Below are 20,603 nucleotides of genomic sequence, written 5' to 3' on the forward strand. Positions count from 1 at the left end.
AAAATGAAACAGAAGGAAGCAGTACATGTACTAATCTTCTACACTGATGTCCATGTTTTAAATGAATTCCCCAATTAATTAAGACATTCAGATCCATCTCCAACAAGGAATTTTGTTTTTGTTTCTTTCTCACCCCCCTCCCTCTATTTGTTAATCCTTCAAGTTTCTGAAAAGTTTAAAAAAAAGAAATGGCGACAAACCTTGAGCAAACTCATTCAGCTTGGGAGGAACACTGCTCAAGGTGACCGCAAGAACACCCTTGGCTGAAATTAAACACAGAAACAAAATGAAATCACTTCAAGCAAGTAATGAAATCTGAAAGTAGACAGGGATAGATTAGTTTTATCAAGATGTTCAACTTTTTATGTGCGACATGTTCCGACATCTCACCGCCTAAAGGTAGTAAAATTAAATTCTTTAATATATATGGTAAACAGGCTTGTATCTCAGTTTTTAATTTTAGATTCCTCCCAAAAGTAATGAAATTCTGAAATTATCAATTAATGGCAGTGAGTTAGAAATTTCACTCAATGCCCAATATCAAAATATGACATCTGCCCTCTAGATATTGAATATGCTATTAATGCCAGACAGTACTTTTGCCTAAATATCAAGGAGTCTGGGCTAAAACACTTGGTAAAGTTACAGAACTTAATCAAGAGCTTAGAGGTTTCTACATGACTTTTCAAGGCAGAAATGTTCCTTATGCTGACTTCCCCTTCCTTTACTACGCATTCAATTTGAATGTCAGATTGAGATAGACTGCCAACGACTATAACTGTGTCTCACAACAGCTTATATTTCTTGCTTTAGCATTCATCATTTCCCTAGATAGAGACATTAACTACCAAAAAATTAAAGTTAACACAAGCAGCAAAGGATTAGGTGAATCAGTTGCCTTAAGAGACAGAAAAAAAATGTTTCATGCACTAATATATATTGCTGCAGATAGATTGAAGAACCAGTGACATTGGGTGCATAAAACAGGAAAGAAGCTGTGACATATTAGAACAAAACACAAAGCAGTCACATGTGTGCACTTAGTCTATGTCTTTGTGGTAATAGCTGCGACACAAAAAAAATCACACCATCTACGTGACTATCCAATGTATATGTGACTACAGCACAGAGGAACATGTATGCAAAAAAACGTGAGCTTTTAAGGCCAAAATTGCCTGTCATCATATGTCCCGAATAACTTACTACTAAAAGATTTTATCATCCATCTCTGATGAAAAATGTACTGTGATGTGCCCAATACAATACAGACTGTTCTTATACAGCTTTATGTCGCATGTCATGAAAGCTTTAGAGTGGGGTCACTGATTGGAAAATTAGCATGGGGCTGATGAACAGATGTTACAAAGCTTATTAAGTACTGACGTTGCTCCACCAGATACAGGAAATGAAAAGGACGTCCAATCATGGCTTGGGCCACTTAATATATATTGTACACTCAAGTATGAGTTGAAACAAATTGATGACAAGGGCACATAATGAAGTAACAGTTTGAACCAGGGGGAATAGAAATTAGAATTGACAAGAGCATGATGATAAGATTATGGGAATTTCGTCTCTGTTACACACTGTAATAGACTAAGTCTTTAAAGATGACTTTTTCAAAAGACACTTAGGTTGAATGACCGGTAATTGGATTTCACAATCATGGTTCTTTGCATCGAAAAGAGGAAATTGCATTCCGAATGCTGACGAATAGGATTATTTTCAAAAGTAGCCATAGAAGAAATTTCGTACACTATACAGCGCATTTGACCTTGATGGTTTGTGTCCTATATGAATAGAGGGAGAAATTTACTTTGAGAACACCACAAAAACATTTAATACACAACAAATAGATACCTTGGTTTTCTGCCAGACTGATATCATGATATGGAAATGTATGTTCTGAAACAATGAAGATGAATTAAATGGAAAGGAAAAAAAATCATATCATTTTTAAGCCATGCACAATGACAATTGCAAGTGGACTGCAATGGTAAAAAAGGGGTAAAAATTAATGGTTATTATAGATGATCTCACTATAGATGAAATCAATTGCTTGCTGACTGTCACAAGTTTACTTGGCAACCTAAGACTTGTAACATTGTATACAGTTGTCATTGATAACATCTATTTCAATTCTTAAAGTTGGTAAGATGGTAACTGAGATGATAAAGACTAATAATACGCTATTTCCATACACAGGTATTATGTGCTCACTAACAAGCTTTTGGTCTGTCTTTTGATCCTTCTCAAGTTGAAATTACCTAAAGCATTAATGTCAAGTCACATTACGGGACACTTTTGTTCAGGTCAATGACAATGTGAGGCTTTGCCTCATTTCAGCTTCACAAGGGCATCAAAACAATGTAAGGCACAATCTTAAATTTGTGTGCAGAAATAGTTTACAAAATCTTTGCAATTGATATTTCCATCATGATAATTTCATCCCTAGAATCAGACTTCTTCTGCAACATTTATGACATAAGTCCAATCTGAATAATATCAGAATATGACTTGGTCATCGAAATTGATTGCACTGCAGTGGAAATACTCATAGACTATATATGCTACTGTCATACACTGTACATGTATGTGGGCAGAGCATATTGTCATGATTATAATCAACAGCAAGACAGTTCTCAGCAGTTAATTAGACTATTTCAGACAATTATTTTCTTCAAAGTGATCCAAGTTGTTTCTTTTCAAACAATTGTGTGGTACTTTAGAGTTAGAAAACACATTTTCGTGGTGGTACAATTTTGTAAAGGAGGACACAGCAAAATTGTGAAAATTAACCACTGTGAACAATTCACGATTCACAGCAATGTATTGTATGGAAATATTTAATACAACATCTTCCTGACTGAAAAATGCATTATGCGTTATCCATGTAAGACATCTTATGGATGCATAGCCACAGGTAATGCTGTCAAGATGAAGTTCTCTTTCAAGTTGCCTGATGAAAATGGATACTGTGTTGTCTGCCATCTTCTACGCATCAACAAGCCGGTTCCCATTCATGTAGTCTGGTCTTCAATCATGCCAGTTTTTACTTTACCATGGAAGGGATAAAAGCTTGTGCCAAGGTTGGCACACACAAAATAAGTTTCTGGGTAAAGCTATTACCTTCTTGAATAATGCACAGCCACAGACCTCCGCAAACATTGACCCTCAGCTTTCAACCCTTCCATCAATGGATGAGGACTTATCTACATGCATGGGTCTATGTGAGGGGTCACAATATGGCAGATATACCAAATTACCTTGTATAGAGCTTTTAAGCTCCTGAAAGTGCTTCACATAAAGAAGAGACAGAATACATCAATTTGCCTTTTATATAACCAGCAGTAGCACGTTTGAGGAATAATGTTTGTGTTAGCAATTTATCAAGATCTTCCATGACTTGAAAAAAAGTTTTGTTGCATATAGCATGGACAGCCTCAATTGACCCTTTGCATATATCCAAACTGTCCAACATGTGCCTGTTTTCCTACCCTGTATTTTGCAACTCAATAAAATTGGTAGTTTTGGCAGCAATAGCTCTCAGCTTGCAAAGTAGGCCAATATCTGGCACAGTTTCAACTGTTATTGAGTCGTCCAAACGTCCATCTTGCTTGAAAATTGGAATAATCCACACAATAACCAGTGATCCACATGTGAACAAGCTAAACTATGCTCCCCCAGCACCTTTGAAACAAAGTTTTCAGGAGTCTCTCCGCCAATTGGAAAGTGTTTAAAACACAGAGCCCAGAAAGTTCAATGCTGTGAAGTCTCTCTTGATAGCACTTTAACGTTTAAACACAGAATAGCATCTGTCTGAATGGTGACGTAAAATTGACGACTTAAGCTGCAGAACTGCCAAGACAGCCGTATCTTGTTAATCTTATGGTCCGTTAGAGCAAAGGGCTAGAGTTATTTTTATGATGGTTTTACCGTGCTATCACCCTACTGTTACTGTAAGCTTCTAGAAAGCTTATGTTACGTTTTGCTGAGGTCTCATGTGGACAGTACTGAAAAATCTTACACTTGATAGTTTAGCAGATATTCATGATTATAAATTAAAACTATTCCATGATTTGCCACAACATTGAGGTAACAATAATTATCATATTAACCATTGTCACTGTGTTAACCTTTATCACACAGAAGCAGGATTTAGCTATCATCTGTTTATTGGTTATGGGGGGGGGCAGCAGGGAGAACGGTAGCACTGTGGCAGCAATTGAAAATCAAATGGTTAGATATGTTTGGATGAAATGCTTTTTACAGAAACTGTTTCATTGTTTAACCCAGATCTAGTGCATTTGTGATGATGCCTCATATTGCAGCTTGCATTATACATGATATAAGTAGAGGCATGGACAAACCTTTGGAATCTCTCCGTGATAGCTCTGGCCTGAACTCTTGGTCAGAATCTGGAGATGCCAACTTGATTTCCATCTTACCCGGGTCCACTAATGCTGTAGGAGAAAAAAATCATGTCTTTCAAATCAATTACAGGATTCAAAAGTCTCTATACAGCTGCTACAGTAAAATCTTCCATAAATAGTGACAGGATATAGCAATGAAAAATCATGAGCTTTGATGAAATACAAGTTCTGATGAAATCACACTGTTATACTACAAGAGAATGGTTGCTTCCCAAGATTGCTTTTTAATTAAATAACGTAAGCTTGAAATCATGAAAAACAAGCCTTTTAAAATATTCAGCATTCAATGTTGACATCTTTAAATTCAGACGAAACTTGCTATCAGAAATCATATCCAGATTGTAAAACCTGGCATAAATATTTGTCATTGAATGCATCCTGACAGCTTAAAAGATTGTAATGTGAATCAGGAATTGATGAACACATAAAATGTCAAATGATAGATAAATGCTTCTTTCAAGAACCAAATTTAAAACTAAAAATCATGGCTAGTCATCAGACACTTGATTGACAAGAAGTGATGATCTCACAGGTGATGAGTCCGTCCATGAGTAGTGAGTGCAGCCATGTCTTCAGCACTGGAACATCCATCAGCTTCACTGCCTTCATCATACGGATGGAGAACCACACCTCTGGTCTGAAAGTAGACCACACCAAGAACTTTTATTTTCATTAGCAATACCTAGCTGATGTAGGTGGCGCTTTTGCGGTAAGAACACAATCCCAAACGTGGCTGAATTTGTACCCCTGCTTGTCACGGTTAGGGGAGGAGAATCAGAACAGTTACTACAGTTAGAAGCTCTGAGGAAGATGTCTGACAAGCATCAAAATGTCAGCTAAGGGATATTAACTGGTTGTGCAAAATAAAACTCCTATATCCTATGATCTACCAACCTGATGAAATTATTTTCGGATGTACTTTTCTTGTCATTAGCTTTAAATTCCTAGCTAGTAACTGTGTGGATATGGTTGAATTCTTTGGACACAACCACGTTATTACGTGGTCATTTTAGTGACTGATTGTCTTCCTCGATCAGAGCAACTACATGCCTCTCTTTCACACTATAGGCTATAGGTATGCCTGCAGTGTGAAGAATGCAGTCCCAAAGGTGACTGAGTTTATATCCTCCCTCATCCAGGTTCATGACTGGAGCTGATTTTCTACCCAATGCATACAGCCTCCTTAATCTAGCAAGTGCATCTGTCATCGTCTCTGTGTATCACCTTGGCTCTATTCCAGTTTATTACGCACTTGTTTCTTCAGATATGGTCCGTCACTGCCGAGTCGTTTGTTAATGTCTGCTAGGCAAAAACACTTGGTTGTGTAACAAGAAAGAACTTTGCTATCGATTGACTTTACCAACCTGATGAATACTATTGCAAAATGTTAGATATGTGTTTGTGTGCACCCCCCCCCAAAAAAAAAAACCAAACAACAATGATCCATCCCAAGTGCCACTGTGTAGGTCTGGTGGACATGAATGGTTACAATGCAGTATGGGAAAGGTGGCGAAGTCTGCCTTCTCTGATTGATAATTGTAATTGTTCCTTGTTATTGGTTGCCTGTGTTGTCTCGTAGTTTATGAGTTTCTTTCATCCTATCCTTGAGCTACTAGACAACTACATTCTAGGCAACCTATGCCAAACTAGATAAATGAAGAAAAAAAAAGTAGGGGGAAAAGTCACATGGTCAAAGGTACATTTCGTATGCAGTCCTGGTTGCCTACTTTTTTCTTTCTCTTTGAGACTGCAAAACTTTATTGATCTTTAGAGTAAAGCAAGCTTTTCAGGCTGCAGAAATTGGACTGATCCATCACATATTTTACAACTTGCCAATGGACAGTCAAAATTCTATAAAAAGAATAACTGACAACACTTTTGAGCACAAAGATCCAATAGAAGACTGTACTATAATATCATTTGCAGTGTACGTAGTGATTGTAATGTAACTTTGTTTTTGGCAGGCTATTCAGCCAAGTGCAGAAGAAGCAACAGGACATGCAATCTTGTGGTTGCAATCTTGGAACAAAGATTGGGTCCTCCTTTGTGTACGCCACAGGGCAGACTGTCCATTACTTGTCTATCTCATGTAGTAGTACAATCTCAAAGCTCTATAGATCTATGTTGGACCATCATTCAGCAAATGAAACTTAGGAAAAAGTCATTATCAGTACATGTATAGTTGCCTTAAAGTGATTCCTTTCCTTGGTGCTGAAATATGAGTGATTGTTTTGTAAAATTTGATCATCTTGGATTTACATCTTACTGAGCCTAGTAGAATCTTCCATGCATCATGCTGTGTATAATTTAGCAAGAATGTTGTTTAGGATTAATGCTCGTTCACCTTTATTTGTGGGGTAACCTATATCCGTTGGTTTATTAATTGGTCATTAGGGATATCACTTTAACAGTTGGTGGTTTTAAATTGCAAGATATTCAACCACCGTCTGTCGACTTGCTATCCCCAAATGTCTTATTTTTCCTATAAACAACGGATATAGGTTAACACACGAATAAAGGTGAACTAGCGTTAAATCCTAGGTTCTGAACTTCATTCCTCTTGTAATTACTTCATACAACTTTGAATTGTTCATTACGCAAATCTATCCATATTTTGCCACATACTTCTCTATGAAGCAGATGGTTGCTCTTGCAATGTGAGGAAACTTGGTCACATTGTCCATGTGTAGCACAAACTGCATCTTCCCGGAGATGTTCAGCTTCTCCACTGCTATATCGATGTTGGCTCCCATCCTGAAGAAAACAAAGGACCTCAATGTTATACACTTCTTATGGGGAGGGGGGCATAGAAATGTATTTACACTCTGAAAAATATTTGCTTTCAGTATTATAAATAAAAATGTTTGTTTTGTGTTGTGTTTATTGTGTTTATCCAGACCATATAGAGAGTAAAGAGAGGTAGAGAGTAAAATACTACACACATTGTAAAATGTGGGAGGACAACATCAAAGCATGGAATGTTCTCAAGGATGAAAACATTAGTAAGAGCAGAAGACCGAGCAGAATGGAGGAAGCCAGTGACCCTTTCAGTGGTGCTTCAACAGTCTTATAGAAGATAGTGAGGTCAGGTTTGCACTCAAAATTTTCAAGCTCTGTATGTCATTGAAAAAGGCTTAGTAACAACAAACTGTCAGACTTGGCGGCATGAACAGTGAAAGAGTGTGTGTTAATTCATGTACAAACATATAGGCATGCCTCACAAATTCTTTCTTCAAAGACTTTTTTTCCTCATTTCCTGCCACAGACAAACATTCATCTTGCACAGCCAGAACTTTTTGAAACTTAGCACGTACATTCATCAACTCAAGTCTAATCTCTGTTTCCGCTGTTATCTGCTTCCCTTGGCTGTGTCTAATTTCCTGATGTCTAGTGATAGCGCTAATGGTGATTCATGTTGGGAAGAAACAGGATATTACCATTTAAGGGTGTGATAAAGATTCAGATGATCAGATACAGGATGTAGCCACGTAAAATATTACCAATTTACGCATTCCATTATCTTGATAGTTGTACCTCCTATACAGTGATTGATGTTTTGTATTCATAACTTTCTTTATTTGTTACATGAAGAGTGACATATCACACCTGAATGTAGATCTGAGCATACAAGGTCCCAAAAGATCTCTGAGATTAACTGCCTTATCAGGTAAAATCGAAAATCAGACAAGTTTTACTTATAGAGTCCCTTGTGTATTTTGCAAGGCATGTTTCAGGAATTAAAATGTAAGTCCAGGTGGTGATTTATACAGTTAAAAGTGTTTATCAGACTGTGTTGACGTCAGCACAGCTCACTCCGTGGCCAAATTACAGCAAAAGTTGGCAACATCTAAACCTTTGAAATCCCGAGATGGCTAATTTAAACAGACAATATATAAAGTCTGATTTTGTGTTCAAAACCAGAATATGTTGCGGGTCATCTGCGGTGCCACAAATTAGCTGTGTTACAGACAAAAAATATTCTACAGAATATTTACAGAAGCAGGTACCTACAGAAGCAAATACATGTATCTCAGTGATTAATATGCAGCTTTGATTAAGGCCTCTATACACAAAACAATTATTTTCTTTTGCTAACATTTGTGGGTGTGTTGATATCCTTTTAACTTTACGCAGTTGAGTGCTTCATTTTTTCAGCTACAAGTTATCTAAAATAGCTATCTGCGATACATCAATACAATCATTTTTGTTCCAAAAATTGGTGAATTATAAAAATATCAAAAATATGCATGAACCTCTCCCAAACACCAGCCTTGAAATTGGACAAAATATTTTTAGATTGTAACAGAAAAACAGAAAAAAAATCTTTTTAGGATGTTGCTGTTCACAGGGATCAGGATGAACAAAAACTTTAAGCTAACTAGAGCCCTGAATTTGGTTGAACGATCTATAGAATATGGTAAAAGAAAAGCAGTTCTTGGTGGAATTCAATGTGCAGATGTTGGCACATTGACGCACCAAATCTATAGTGTGTTTTTGGCACATGGTTAGTCGGATTCGCCAAAGAGGCTTGGTGGCCATAACTCCACCATTAGGGAAAGCTGTGTAAAGTGTCTGGTGGGTATCAAACTCAGGAACTTTCGATTCAGAGCCAAAAACTCTACCAATTGCACCACACCAATCCCAGAATAAGGTAAAGTTCTTACATTTTGCCCCCCAATCTTGCGGTGTAGATCATCTTGAAATCGGAGCAGCAGAGCCCCACATCGGCCTCCAGAACCAGCTGGTAGTCGCTCACTTTGGCCATGTCCAGCGGGGGGCTGGTGATGTTCTCTGGGGTCGCGACCCGAGGGTTGGTCATCATGTCCGAGTACTCGTACGCCTTGACCAGGTGGAAGTGCGGTGTCTGGTCCCCCAGGGTGAAACAGGTCAACTCAATGCTGTCTGTAGACAATATATGAATGAAGATCATTATTGTACATATTTGCCCTCTGGGTTAAGTATTGGTCACAACAAAAGAATAGCTTAGAAATGCATGTATACATTGGCAAGGTAGCATGAATACTATAGTTGGTTTTAAGTCAATTAGGCTTCTGCTTGCTTCTTTGTGATGATGGAAATGTAAGAACAGATATTTCTTAATTAAAGGTTTCTCTAAACTTGTCTTAATGTATATGTCTGCATTGCTTACTGTATAAAGTTGGGAAACATCAGGCTATTATTGAAGTTTAGCTCTGTTTATTATCTACACTCTTTTGCAAATTGAAGTTCATCTTCAGCCTAGATATTACACAGTTAAAATATATCTATTAAAACTTTGCAATCATCCAAACTTTTGGCAATTGGGATGCTGAATGAAGAAAATATTGAATTGGATTGCCTTTGGGTTTTATTGAATGGTCACTAGATTCTGCCAGATATATTAAAACATATCATAGACAACATCAGTTTTGAAGAGATCATCATTGGATTGACAGATATCTGATAAGTTGCCATGTGTAAATGTGGATGTTGCTGATATTATCAAGGTACAGAAGATATATGTGTTATTATTATTACACTTATTAACATAATTACGGAGACAAATTGAGGCACGGAATCAACAAAACATTCTAGATAACATTTAATTTATTACATGGAGATACAAGGTATCTGAACTCTTGTTGCTGACTGTATTTGTTATTCCTTGCCTGTCTATACTCAGCACTTTTGCAGACATGACTGATGGTGAAACTTTTCATGTCTTCTGTCATGTTCACTTGGCACTTAATCAAACCAAACTTTCACAGACAAAAGGCTTGCTGTGTGACATATTTTGGCACCTCTCTGACTTCCTGCCATTTCTGGACGATAGCCAAAACAATGTGTCAAGCTCCCAGGCCTGCCCAGGGCTTTTCCATTATACAATATTTACACATACTTTGCCACAGAGGCACCTTGTATAACAAGTTACACTTCTGATGTTACAGTATCGAATGGTCTTCCAGAAAAAAATCAAAAAGTTGCTGCCTTTGACGACTCAACAGCTAAAATGAAAATATCAGGGCTGCTTTAGGAAAATCATATCAAATGTTCTGATTTTTTGTGACTAACAGCAGTTTGGGAGTGGCATGATACTTGAAAAATGAAAGTCAAAGTAGAAAAGTGGTGCTTATCTGAGGGATGACTAACCTTGGCAGTGGTATGTTGATTTACTGAAGGATAAAATAAGGTCTTTGTCACAAAATAGCTGTACATCTATTTGCCATAAAGTAAACTCAAACACTGAAAGTAAAAAACTGCATCCTTCAAATGACTAATACAAAGATGAATTGGTGTGTTAACAGGCTCTATCGGAAAGATAAGACATGTGGCAATGATAGATGATTTCCTCCTCCATGTTATCCCACCTTTACATGCATTCAGAGACAGGGACATCTGAGGATCCCGTGCTGTCCTTACCAAAGTTCAACATTGTACAGATGTTTACATGGGTTTAAGGTATGATAATTATTGTAAAATTTTTGTAAAATTTGCACAAAAAAATGAATTACAAAATCTCAATTCAGATTTGCATTTGCAACTCATTTTCAATTTATACACATCACTTTTTCACATTCTCAGGATAAGAAAACAATGCAAAAGGCAAGCTGTTTAAGTCCCATTTGGCTTGTAGCCTAACAAAATGCACAGCTTTGCAAAATGGCTGCCATGTGCATATTTCATGACATAAAAAAATTGCATGAATGCAGTAAACATTACTATGCAGTGTATAAGATACATTCAACTTAAGACAACAAAAAATCACCAACTTTGTTTTAATGTTTAAATCAGTCAGATTCTACAATATGTAATTATTAAAATCATTATATTTGCAATATTTTGATAGATCACCACTTATGCTTCATTCTAGAGTAAAAAAAAAAAACACCCTGTAATGTTGCACCGTATGGCATCTGTAATATAGACTGTGAAGTAAGAGACATTCCTGAGTGATGTACAGGGCTCGAAATACTTTTTCTGCATACCTGCATACATACATTGAATATTACCTGCACCAGACAAATTCTACCTGCACCACTCTGAATTTAGGAAGAATGGATCTTAATAAACTTGTTCAGGAATCATTGCTATTCATCTTTTATACTTTATCCACAATCCACATATATAGAACATAGGACATTTATGTATAAAACCCAGTACATGGACGAGTGCAGGTTAAGTGCAGGTAGACATTGGAAATACCAACACAGTTCCAATTTTACCTGCACTAACCTGCATTTTCAGGTGGCATTTCGAGCCCTGCAAGACAGCCAAGACAGTTTTACAGGTAGAACTGTTATCTAGTCTTTAACTTTGTAATCTTTAGATGGTTTCTGTAGAAAACATAACCATGTTGAACATACTTGTAGCTGTACATTTTAATACATAATTAATTACCTAAAAGGAATGTTGCCTCTGAAATGACTTCTTAGAAACACACCTTAACTGGTACAAAATTGAGTTTTACTAAGTATACATTTTTTTAAAGTACACTTGAATATACAATTGAGTTTCATTTGCATCTTACAACCACAATACCAGAGACCTAATCATAGTCTGAACCAGTCCCGAGTGTCATTACAGCCATGCTTACGTCATTGAATTAATCATGTCAAGCAAGAATATGCCATAGAAAAGTGAAAAAGATAAACATTTGCAAGCAAATGCAGATGCTTTCCTCCATGCTGTTTTGATACATATTAGTCACTTATGACTTTAACCTGCTCTCACACAAATGGAATAGTTCTGACAGTGCTGCCACCCAAGGATCTTATTGTGACAGATTCATCACAAACTCTTGGGAAATTAAGGCATTTCTAAATGTGGTCGATAGACAATTACATGGCTGAGCAGGTATTCTTAAACTGGTTAGCATTGTCACACATTTTGACTCCATCTCTATTACTGAGGACAAGAATCAAAGTGAACAAAGATTGTCGGTCATTAAATCAGCTGATTCTTTGAACGTGCAGGGTAAGGAAATCTCTAACAGTTTAAACCTGATATTAAAAAAAAGTTTTAGAGAGATTATTTTAAGAAATCATCAAAATTTGCAAGGAAATGAAGAAAATGCTGAAAAAAGAATGAGAAGAAATACTGCTTTTATGCAATACAATTCTTTTGGCTATTCAACACCATTTATTAAGTGGTGTATATACCATATTGTTAATTATTAAGCATCTTCAACATTTTTATGAAGAATCAGAATCAGATGACATATCCTATATTCATCTGACTGGGGGATAGCAAATCCCTTCAGAGCCATTAAAGCATTGTGCTTCTTCTATTTACTGTTATATAAAGCTAGCCAGATAATAAACTATCTGCAGTTCCTAAATGCATTTTCATTGCAGTAGCCAGACATAACCAGCACCTCACCTCACCTCACCTCACCTCACACAACCAGTACACGTACACAGAAACATGCAGTCTCAATCACTGGCCATTTAACAGCCTCTACAATCTAACTGCTGGTGTGTCAAGTTACAAGAACTGAATGCACAGAATTCTGTATTTCAAATTTATCTCTATTGCTAAAATTACAACATTAGGTATCCATGAAAAGCAGATATGTCTCCGTACATGTGCAGTCTGATATTTGAATAGTCTAAATTTATTGCTGTCTGTGTGGACAATTGTTGCTCACAAAGATTGCAAGAAGTTTGGCACACTGTCACTTTTCATCCATAAATCAGTGCGAATTATTCTGCTATACATTGGAAAGAATATTTTTCACAAGCCAAGTAGACATGGAAATAAATCCTTAAAGGGACAAAGAGACATAATTATCCTGTCCTTGGTGCTGAAATGGTTGAAGTTGTTATACAGCTTTAGATATCAATTTAGGTGGAACTGATGCTTTTTTGGGTCTATTTTGATACAGGGCTTAGACAAATCAATAAATAATTCGCAAGCTAGTCCATACAGAAAAGATGGCGGGTATAAGTGGCAAATTCTGTTTGAGATTTACTTATTTGTTTTGTAGAAAAATGGAAAATGGAGCTCTTAATAGAATTAGAAATGTGACATTAGGAAAGGATAGATATGGAAGGAGTTATTAACATGATTAGCAAAGGGTGTGGGTGCAGGAAAATGGAACAATTTCAGACTATGATTCATGTGATGTGAAGTCCGAAAGGAGACATGTAGAGCAGCACTCACTTAAAACATTCTGAAGAAAAGCTTTTGAATCATTATCTGCCCCACTCCTTGTTTGGGAACTTTATATGTTTTTATAAATAAGTTTCTTTGCTGAATCTGTCAAAATCAAATTTTATCAGTTTCTATTATAGTTCTGAATTTTTTAATGAATAGGGAGAGGAGAATTTTTTCCATCCTGAAATTTCTGTTGTGGGACCAATGGACGGACAGGTACTGGAGACAGTCCTTGTAGTGATCTAAATACCTGAAACACGTTGCAGGTACAAGTATCTAATGGTGATAAAATGAAAGGCTAGTTTCATTCTTATATTGACTTTACAACATTTTTATTGTTAAGAAAACTTGATGATTTGCTCTCCTTGACTTGAAGATTGTTGTAATACTGCTGACAACATCAGGCCCGTCACTCACCCTACAGATTAAGTGCTGAGATTACCCCCAATTTACAACTCCAGTCACTTTTGGCTTCAGCTTAAGTACCGTTTATAGAGATGAGATATTTTGTTATGGTGAAATTGTCCATCATCATGAGAAAGTGCTGTTTTCCACATCAACACCTCAAGGCTTTCAGGCAATGCTTTTATCTTCATGCATACACATGCACACACATTCAAGTCCCACAGGCATAATTTCTAAAAAAAAAGCTTAGGAGACTACGCTTTATTTATCCCCTTGACATGCTTCTAGCATACCTCAGGCTTGGGTTCATGTTACTATCAAACTTTTGTGCACAAATCATAGTGATAATTGTTGATGGTGTTCTTTGTTGTCATTAAAAATTTACACTTAGTCCATCTACTGTTGATACTGTACAATAGCTCCTTTGTTTTAAAGGCTGCAGGCTAGAGGACTTGTTGAGAAAATGAAATAAAACTATGCTTTTGGAACTTATGCAAGTTCATGTTTTAATGCAATACCTCAAGACGAGGAGATTTTAACCTCTTAAAACAAACATGTCTTTGCTTTGAGTCAGTGTTTTAAAAGTGTTTTATCAATTTGTTCCAATCTTTAATGCTAGTTCACCTTTATCTGCTTGGTAACAATATCTCTACTTTATTTCAAACTGCGTATTTGGGACATCAAGTGGAAGGACAGTGGTTTTAAACTGCAATTTTCCAAATATATTTATAGGTTTAAAACCACCATCCATTACTTGATATCCCTAAACACCCTGTCTTTAAAAAAATGGATATACATGCATGTAGGTTATCCAGCGGATAAATGTGAACTAGTATTACAGACACAAAGTGTGCACAACGGAAATCTCATTGATCATTTTTCACTTGGGAGCATATTTGAATAAGTTTTCCTTAAAATTTGTTGAACACTTTGACAAACATGCAAATCAAGGTATTTGCAACACAGCGATTGCATTAATGCAACAAAAAAACAATGTTCCTGTATGTTTGGAATATCTTATGACAGACATGGTCTGATATCATTTCACCAAATGTACTGTACAAACAGATGGTGATTCATCAGAAATTGCAACTAAATTACTTCTCATAGTCATACAGCGCAAAACCCAGATGGCAAAAAGATGATTTCTGAGAAGCTATAATTATTTTCTCAAGGAATTTCTTGTGGGGCCAAAACATTGTATTGTTCAGTCATCGGTAAAGATGCCACCTGTTATTCATAGAAACCAAAAGTGATGTGAATTTGATTTTGCAGCTAAAGAGCTATCTTTCCAATGGTTGTGACAGAAAAGATGGACATTATGTACAGTATACAGGTTTATTGTGCTGGGTAAATCCTCTAGCTCTTTTTGGCAAGCACAATGAGAACAATGGACCATGACCTAACATTCTGTCCTAATTCACGTAATGTGAATGTCTGGTGAGCAACAATGGCAGGGCCACCAACCACCGGACTACGCCAGTCGATACCACCACAGGGTATCTCTTGTACTCTGCCAGATGAACATGTCATTATTACCCGCACTCGCTTTCACGACTATCGATCAGAGGGGTGACATGACCTCAATAACTGCAATGCGCAACACGATACATCCTGTTTAGACGGTCACAGCTGATCCCCGATCGAATACATGCAGGACCACGTTCGGGTATCTCTCACATCAGGACACAAGTCGTTCCAGGCTCGTCATTCACTCACTAATGCACAACGTGGGTAGCGCATGTCTCAGAATGGGGCTTAAGTTTTTTAAAAGCAAGCATTGGGGAAATTACAGATGAAATGTTGTGTTCCTTTTTCCCTGAAATTATCCTGCAGCGCCATGTAGGTGTTCTGTATTAGCAAATTTATCATGGTTAGAACCTCACTAAGGACAAAGAATATTAATAATAATGATTTTCTATTCAGTAAGGGGTTAAATATGAGTGAAAAAGTAGCCAAGTAACATTCTTTAGGGGAAGTAACAAAATAAGTATGAGGAAGGTAGTTATGAAACTTTGATATTGCCTTCCAAAACAGAATGTTTTATTGCTGATTCATAAGCTTATATCATGAGAGTTAAGCTTATTGGAAAAACAAGATGATGATATCATATTATGTGCCCTGTGTGACATTTCCATCATCTATGAGAAAAGTTCAGATGGTCCAAACTTGCCCTGCGGGCTTGTATAGGGAACTAATGGTCTTGTCAATACCTACCAGCATAATCATTGATATGTGCCTTTTACTTGGAAGGGGGAGGAGTAGAATTATTGACTTGTGCTGTTGGCATTATAAAACTTTTATACAACATCCACACAGACTATAGATAGAGGTGGGCTCCAGTACAGAAAATTCAGGTACAGGTCCAGAAGATCAGGTCTAATCTGTGAAAACTTTTGAATGGGCGATACTCAGGACAATGGTCCATTTTGCTACAAAGGATTCTTTATCTGACATCCATTAGCGTTTTGAAATCTTGTCTTCATGTGAACAACGATAACTGCCTCTGTTTTAGACTAAGTTTGACTGTAAAAACTTGGTAGAAATAACTTAACTCTCCTCTTCTATGCTCCTGCAATCTTCTTTGACCTGTAAGCTCCAAAAGACGTGAACGCCATAATCTGTTCATTTTTGGTCTAACATCTGGTCCACACTTTTTTCAGGTTCATTTTTTGGTTAGGTGCAGGTGGACATCAGAAATACCTGCACAGCTCCAATTTTACCTGCACTAACCTGCATATGCAGGTGGTATTTCGAGCCCTGAGTACGGTGTACCGGTACCCACCCCGAACTATAGACCACCTCGTAGACTCCTCCTACTACTGTAATTACCATCAGTCATCATTTATGGACAAGAAGCAATGGCATGAACCAGACCGTGGTACCCAGGTCCTTTTTCAGCTGAAATCCTATTGATTGACTGATAAATATCAGTACAGACTGGCAGGGCATGCACTCTTCTCTGATTGAGACAAATAGCCAATTCCCCAGGATTCAGTGCAAGGCCTTATTCATGGAGAGAACATGTCTATTCAGCGCTTTAGAAATCATTTTTGGCAGTAGGTTATATTCATCAATCATCTTGGCAAATCAACCTACACACTGCTGTAGAATATTAATGCTAGTTTGCCTTTATCCACTGGGTAACCTATATCTGTTAGTTTCAAAAGCAAAGTATTTACTTAACGGGGATATCAAGTTGACAAACGGGGGGTTTCAACTTAGCATTAGTTAGAATTTTTGTCCGTCAACAGGGATAGAGGGGATGAAAGTTTTGTTCATCTTGAGAGGCAAGTTTCTGATATGGGATGGAGAGACAAGTCCTGGAGACAGCACTGGTCAGGGTTCAACTCACTGATAAGAGGTAGAGTTATCTTTAAGATTCCTCCAGGCAAAGAAGATGCAATAACTTGTCTGTCTCGTTTCCTGTCCCTCTAAGACAAATAACTGACTCAAGGCACTTTGTAGAGGCAGTAAGAAGAGTAGAAGACTCACCAAGGAATCCTGGCTTCATCTCGTTGAGCATGGGGTCCAGATGGAGCTTCAGCTTAGCAAAGATGGATGGGGCACTGAACACCCACCTGTTAACAAGAGGAACAAATTATTACCTGCATGAAAAATGGAGGTATTGTTCTGTGTTTGTGTTTGTTTGTGTGTGTGTGTGTTCTGTGGGGTGGTGTTTCTGGATATTTGTGGTCACCATAACTTCAGAACCTCTGAATGGATTGTAATGACAAATGGTAATATGTGAATAAGAAAGAATTAATATCAAATAGAAAATATATTAAATCAAACCTCGGAATAAATTGCTCCCTAAATTAAAGAAAACATCAAGAGAAATGGGAAAGAAAATGATTTCCATGATTGTCAATGGCACTAGACAACCACCTGTTGATCAGGTCATCAGTCAATCAGGATTCAACAATTTATCATATCATAATAAATAGAAACCAAGAAAAACACACGCCTTTAGAGAATAGCATTCACTGCCACAGCACAAAAATGTTAAATTCTCATTCCTTATTCTGGCCCACGGTCTGGAACTTTCAGAGAGCATTTTAGTTTAAACTGTCTGTAAGTGCCAAGCTAAAAGCCTGCATGAGTGAGATAAATGGAAAGCTTCATGCCTCATGTATTCCCTGCCAGTGAGCAGACCTCTGGGCTAACAGAGCAGTGAACTCGTCTGGATGGCTGACCCTCTAATGGCTCAACACATAAGAATGCTGCTAACCTACTTGTGTCCAAAATGTCCTCTTTGTATTAATCATAGCCACAAATTAAACAAGAAATCAAAGATTTCATACTTCCATGAAATATTTTGATTTTTTTGCCGTATTTATTCACTGTTCTTGGAATTTTTTAATGATTCTGTCTATCAATTTTCTTGCCTTCCGGCAGGACTTTGAGACCAAGTCTGCGGCACTAACTTTAGACCTTGTAAATTTGAATCTGGGCCAACTCCACTCCTTAGATTGCCTCTTGAATTGAAAAGCAGTATAATGGGTTCTTGGTTTTGTTTTGATAAATGTACATTGATCTTTTTACTGAATAGGTGATATTGTACTGACACAAAGCTGATCCAAGTCATACTCATGTAGAAAGAAGTACAATACATTATATTTTCCTGAAAAGTCCCAGTGTTTCTTTTAAGTTACATTTTTCAAACAAATATGCTAATCTAAGAATCACCTGTTCTAGAAAAGTCATAAAAAACTGTTGAGTCACATCTTTAAAGTAATGATCAAGTTTCAAATTGGCATCAACTCAATTTAAATATTATATATAATAAGTTACCTTTAATGAGATGAATGACATTACAATGGGAAGAATAGAAGTAACTCAAGGCCATTGACCTTGACTAACCAAGCCAGTTAGATTTGATGGAGCCATGCCCTACTTATGTCTTGTCCTGCTTTGCTTCAGTAATCATATCATCGTTCAACTTAACTTCCACTGTTTGAACTGTCGTCCTTGGATTAGTGCTGCTCTAACAGTAATTACTTCCTCAGATTGAGATGACTGACGTCAACCCTGTCCCTTGCAAAAATTGCCTTTTGTCTGCAATGCATAGCTTAGAGGATTATGAAAATCAATACCACCATTGATAGAATGGTACCTTGGATTCCTTAAAAGACCACAGCTAATGGCACATTTGTATCATCACAAACTTAGACCATTCTTTGTACCATCACAAGCTGAGACCATGATGATTCTTAGGAAAGTCATACATGTACATGTGCAGTTCAAATTCCAGCTTTTTTGTTCGTCAGGTAAGGCTGCGTTAGGTTGTTGTCGACTGTCACAGACTGCTCAAAAGTTGTACAACACCAAACTTGTACGACAAACCAGGGCAAGTGTGACTGTGGTATCAGAGTGGCAACTGATTCTGCCATAAGCTTATGGCTTGCTTTCCAAGAAGCAGTCAATTTCTATCGTTGATTTTCATAGAAATGACTGCTAAGGCTGTATACACTTTTACTAGCCGATTGTTCTTTCACCAGAAAAGTGATGTATTGTTACACAGACTTTGAATCACAGACTCGCTGACTGTTGGGGCATGTAAAAGAGAACTACAAAGCACTGAAGTTGGCTAGCCTTTGCAAAATTGGGCTTTTAAGTTACCAGTAAAGTTTTTAAGAACTTGTAGATGATTTATGGCAGAGTAGGTGAGAGCTAACAAGTTGTGTGGACTGGCATCTAGCCAATAGGACTTGTACTGCTGCACTCAGGATAAAACCACTCAAAACTACAGATAGCTATGCGCTTTTGGGATTTTTCTTGCATTCATTTTACCTTACATAATGCCTGGAGGTCATAAAGCTAATATGGGAATGTCTATCAGTATTGCATGTTCATTATCAAGTCAGCACATCCCCTATCTGTGAAATTGGAAAAGCATGTAAGCCAGAGGCTCAAATTGAAGAAGCACATCAACTGAATTGAAAAGTTTTGCAATTCTGAACTTTGTACAAATGTAAGAAGGAAATGGTAGTCCCATAGCCTATTTGAGGCCATAGGGACAGTGGGTTGTTATCCATGGTGTGTAGAGCATGCTTATGCAAAACTATAATAGCTTTCCATAAGCATGCTCAGGGGGGGCTCATCCCTCTCCATCCACCACTTCATCCCCCCCCCCATGGTACCCATTTGTGGATTGAGGAAAGTTGAGTGTTTTTCCCATGGACATAACGTCTAGCCTGGAATGTGTGACCTCAAAATTTCATGTTCATGAGCCTTGCCATCTGACGTGCCACATTGTACAAAAGTGAAGATTTTCAAAAGATGTAGCCAGTGTGGTAAAAAAGAACTCACAGTCCTTAGTTTGTTGGTAATAGCTGTTTTCAGCTGTCACAAATTGAGAGCATGAAGAGGTATAACCTCATTTACTGCGGTTACAAATCCCCAAGGGGATAAGTATGATAGAATTATGAAAAACTCTAAAATGTCTTTTAGTAGCCTGAAAGAGAATGATTTGATTATTTTCTTAACAATATTAGGTTATTGACACAAAATCCAATCCAAATAGCTTTCATCCAATCACCAGCTCCTAGAAAAACTAGCACTGTCCCTAAATGTACATACATGGACATGAATGTACATAAACAGGACTCTGGGTAATCAACCTAGCTA

The 20,603-nt window shown here is 37.3% G+C and overlaps 1 protein-coding gene across 8 annotated transcripts in view; it reads right to left on the reverse strand.

Annotated features, from left to right (window-relative positions):
• LOC118418107 (tricalbin-3-like) overlaps positions 1–20,603 on the reverse strand; it is a 100,433-nt gene that overhangs the window by 52,950 nt on the left and 26,880 nt on the right. For 7 of the 8 annotated variants that reach the window (XM_035823940.1, XM_035823948.1, XM_035823985.1 and 4 more), the window contains exons 3-9: positions 17,469–17,554; positions 9,098–9,335; positions 7,059–7,187; positions 4,964–5,070; positions 4,371–4,463; positions 1,861–1,905; positions 201–263 (exon numbers count right to left, since the gene is read on the reverse strand). In XM_035823940.1, coding sequence (XP_035679833.1) covers positions 201–263; positions 1,861–1,905; positions 4,371–4,463; positions 4,964–5,070; positions 7,059–7,187; positions 9,098–9,335; positions 17,469–17,554 — 761 coding nt within the window. The remainder of the gene's footprint in view (positions 1–200; positions 264–1,860; positions 1,906–4,370; positions 4,464–4,963; positions 5,071–7,058; positions 7,188–9,097; positions 9,336–17,468; positions 17,555–20,603) is intronic. The other variant, XM_035823971.1, reaches the window with a different exon arrangement.

The sequence above is a fragment of the Branchiostoma floridae genome, chromosome 1, assembly GCF_000003815.2.
Source record: "Branchiostoma floridae strain S238N-H82 chromosome 1, Bfl_VNyyK, whole genome shotgun sequence".
Lineage (NCBI taxonomy): Eukaryota > Metazoa > Chordata > Leptocardii > Amphioxiformes > Branchiostomatidae > Branchiostoma > Branchiostoma floridae.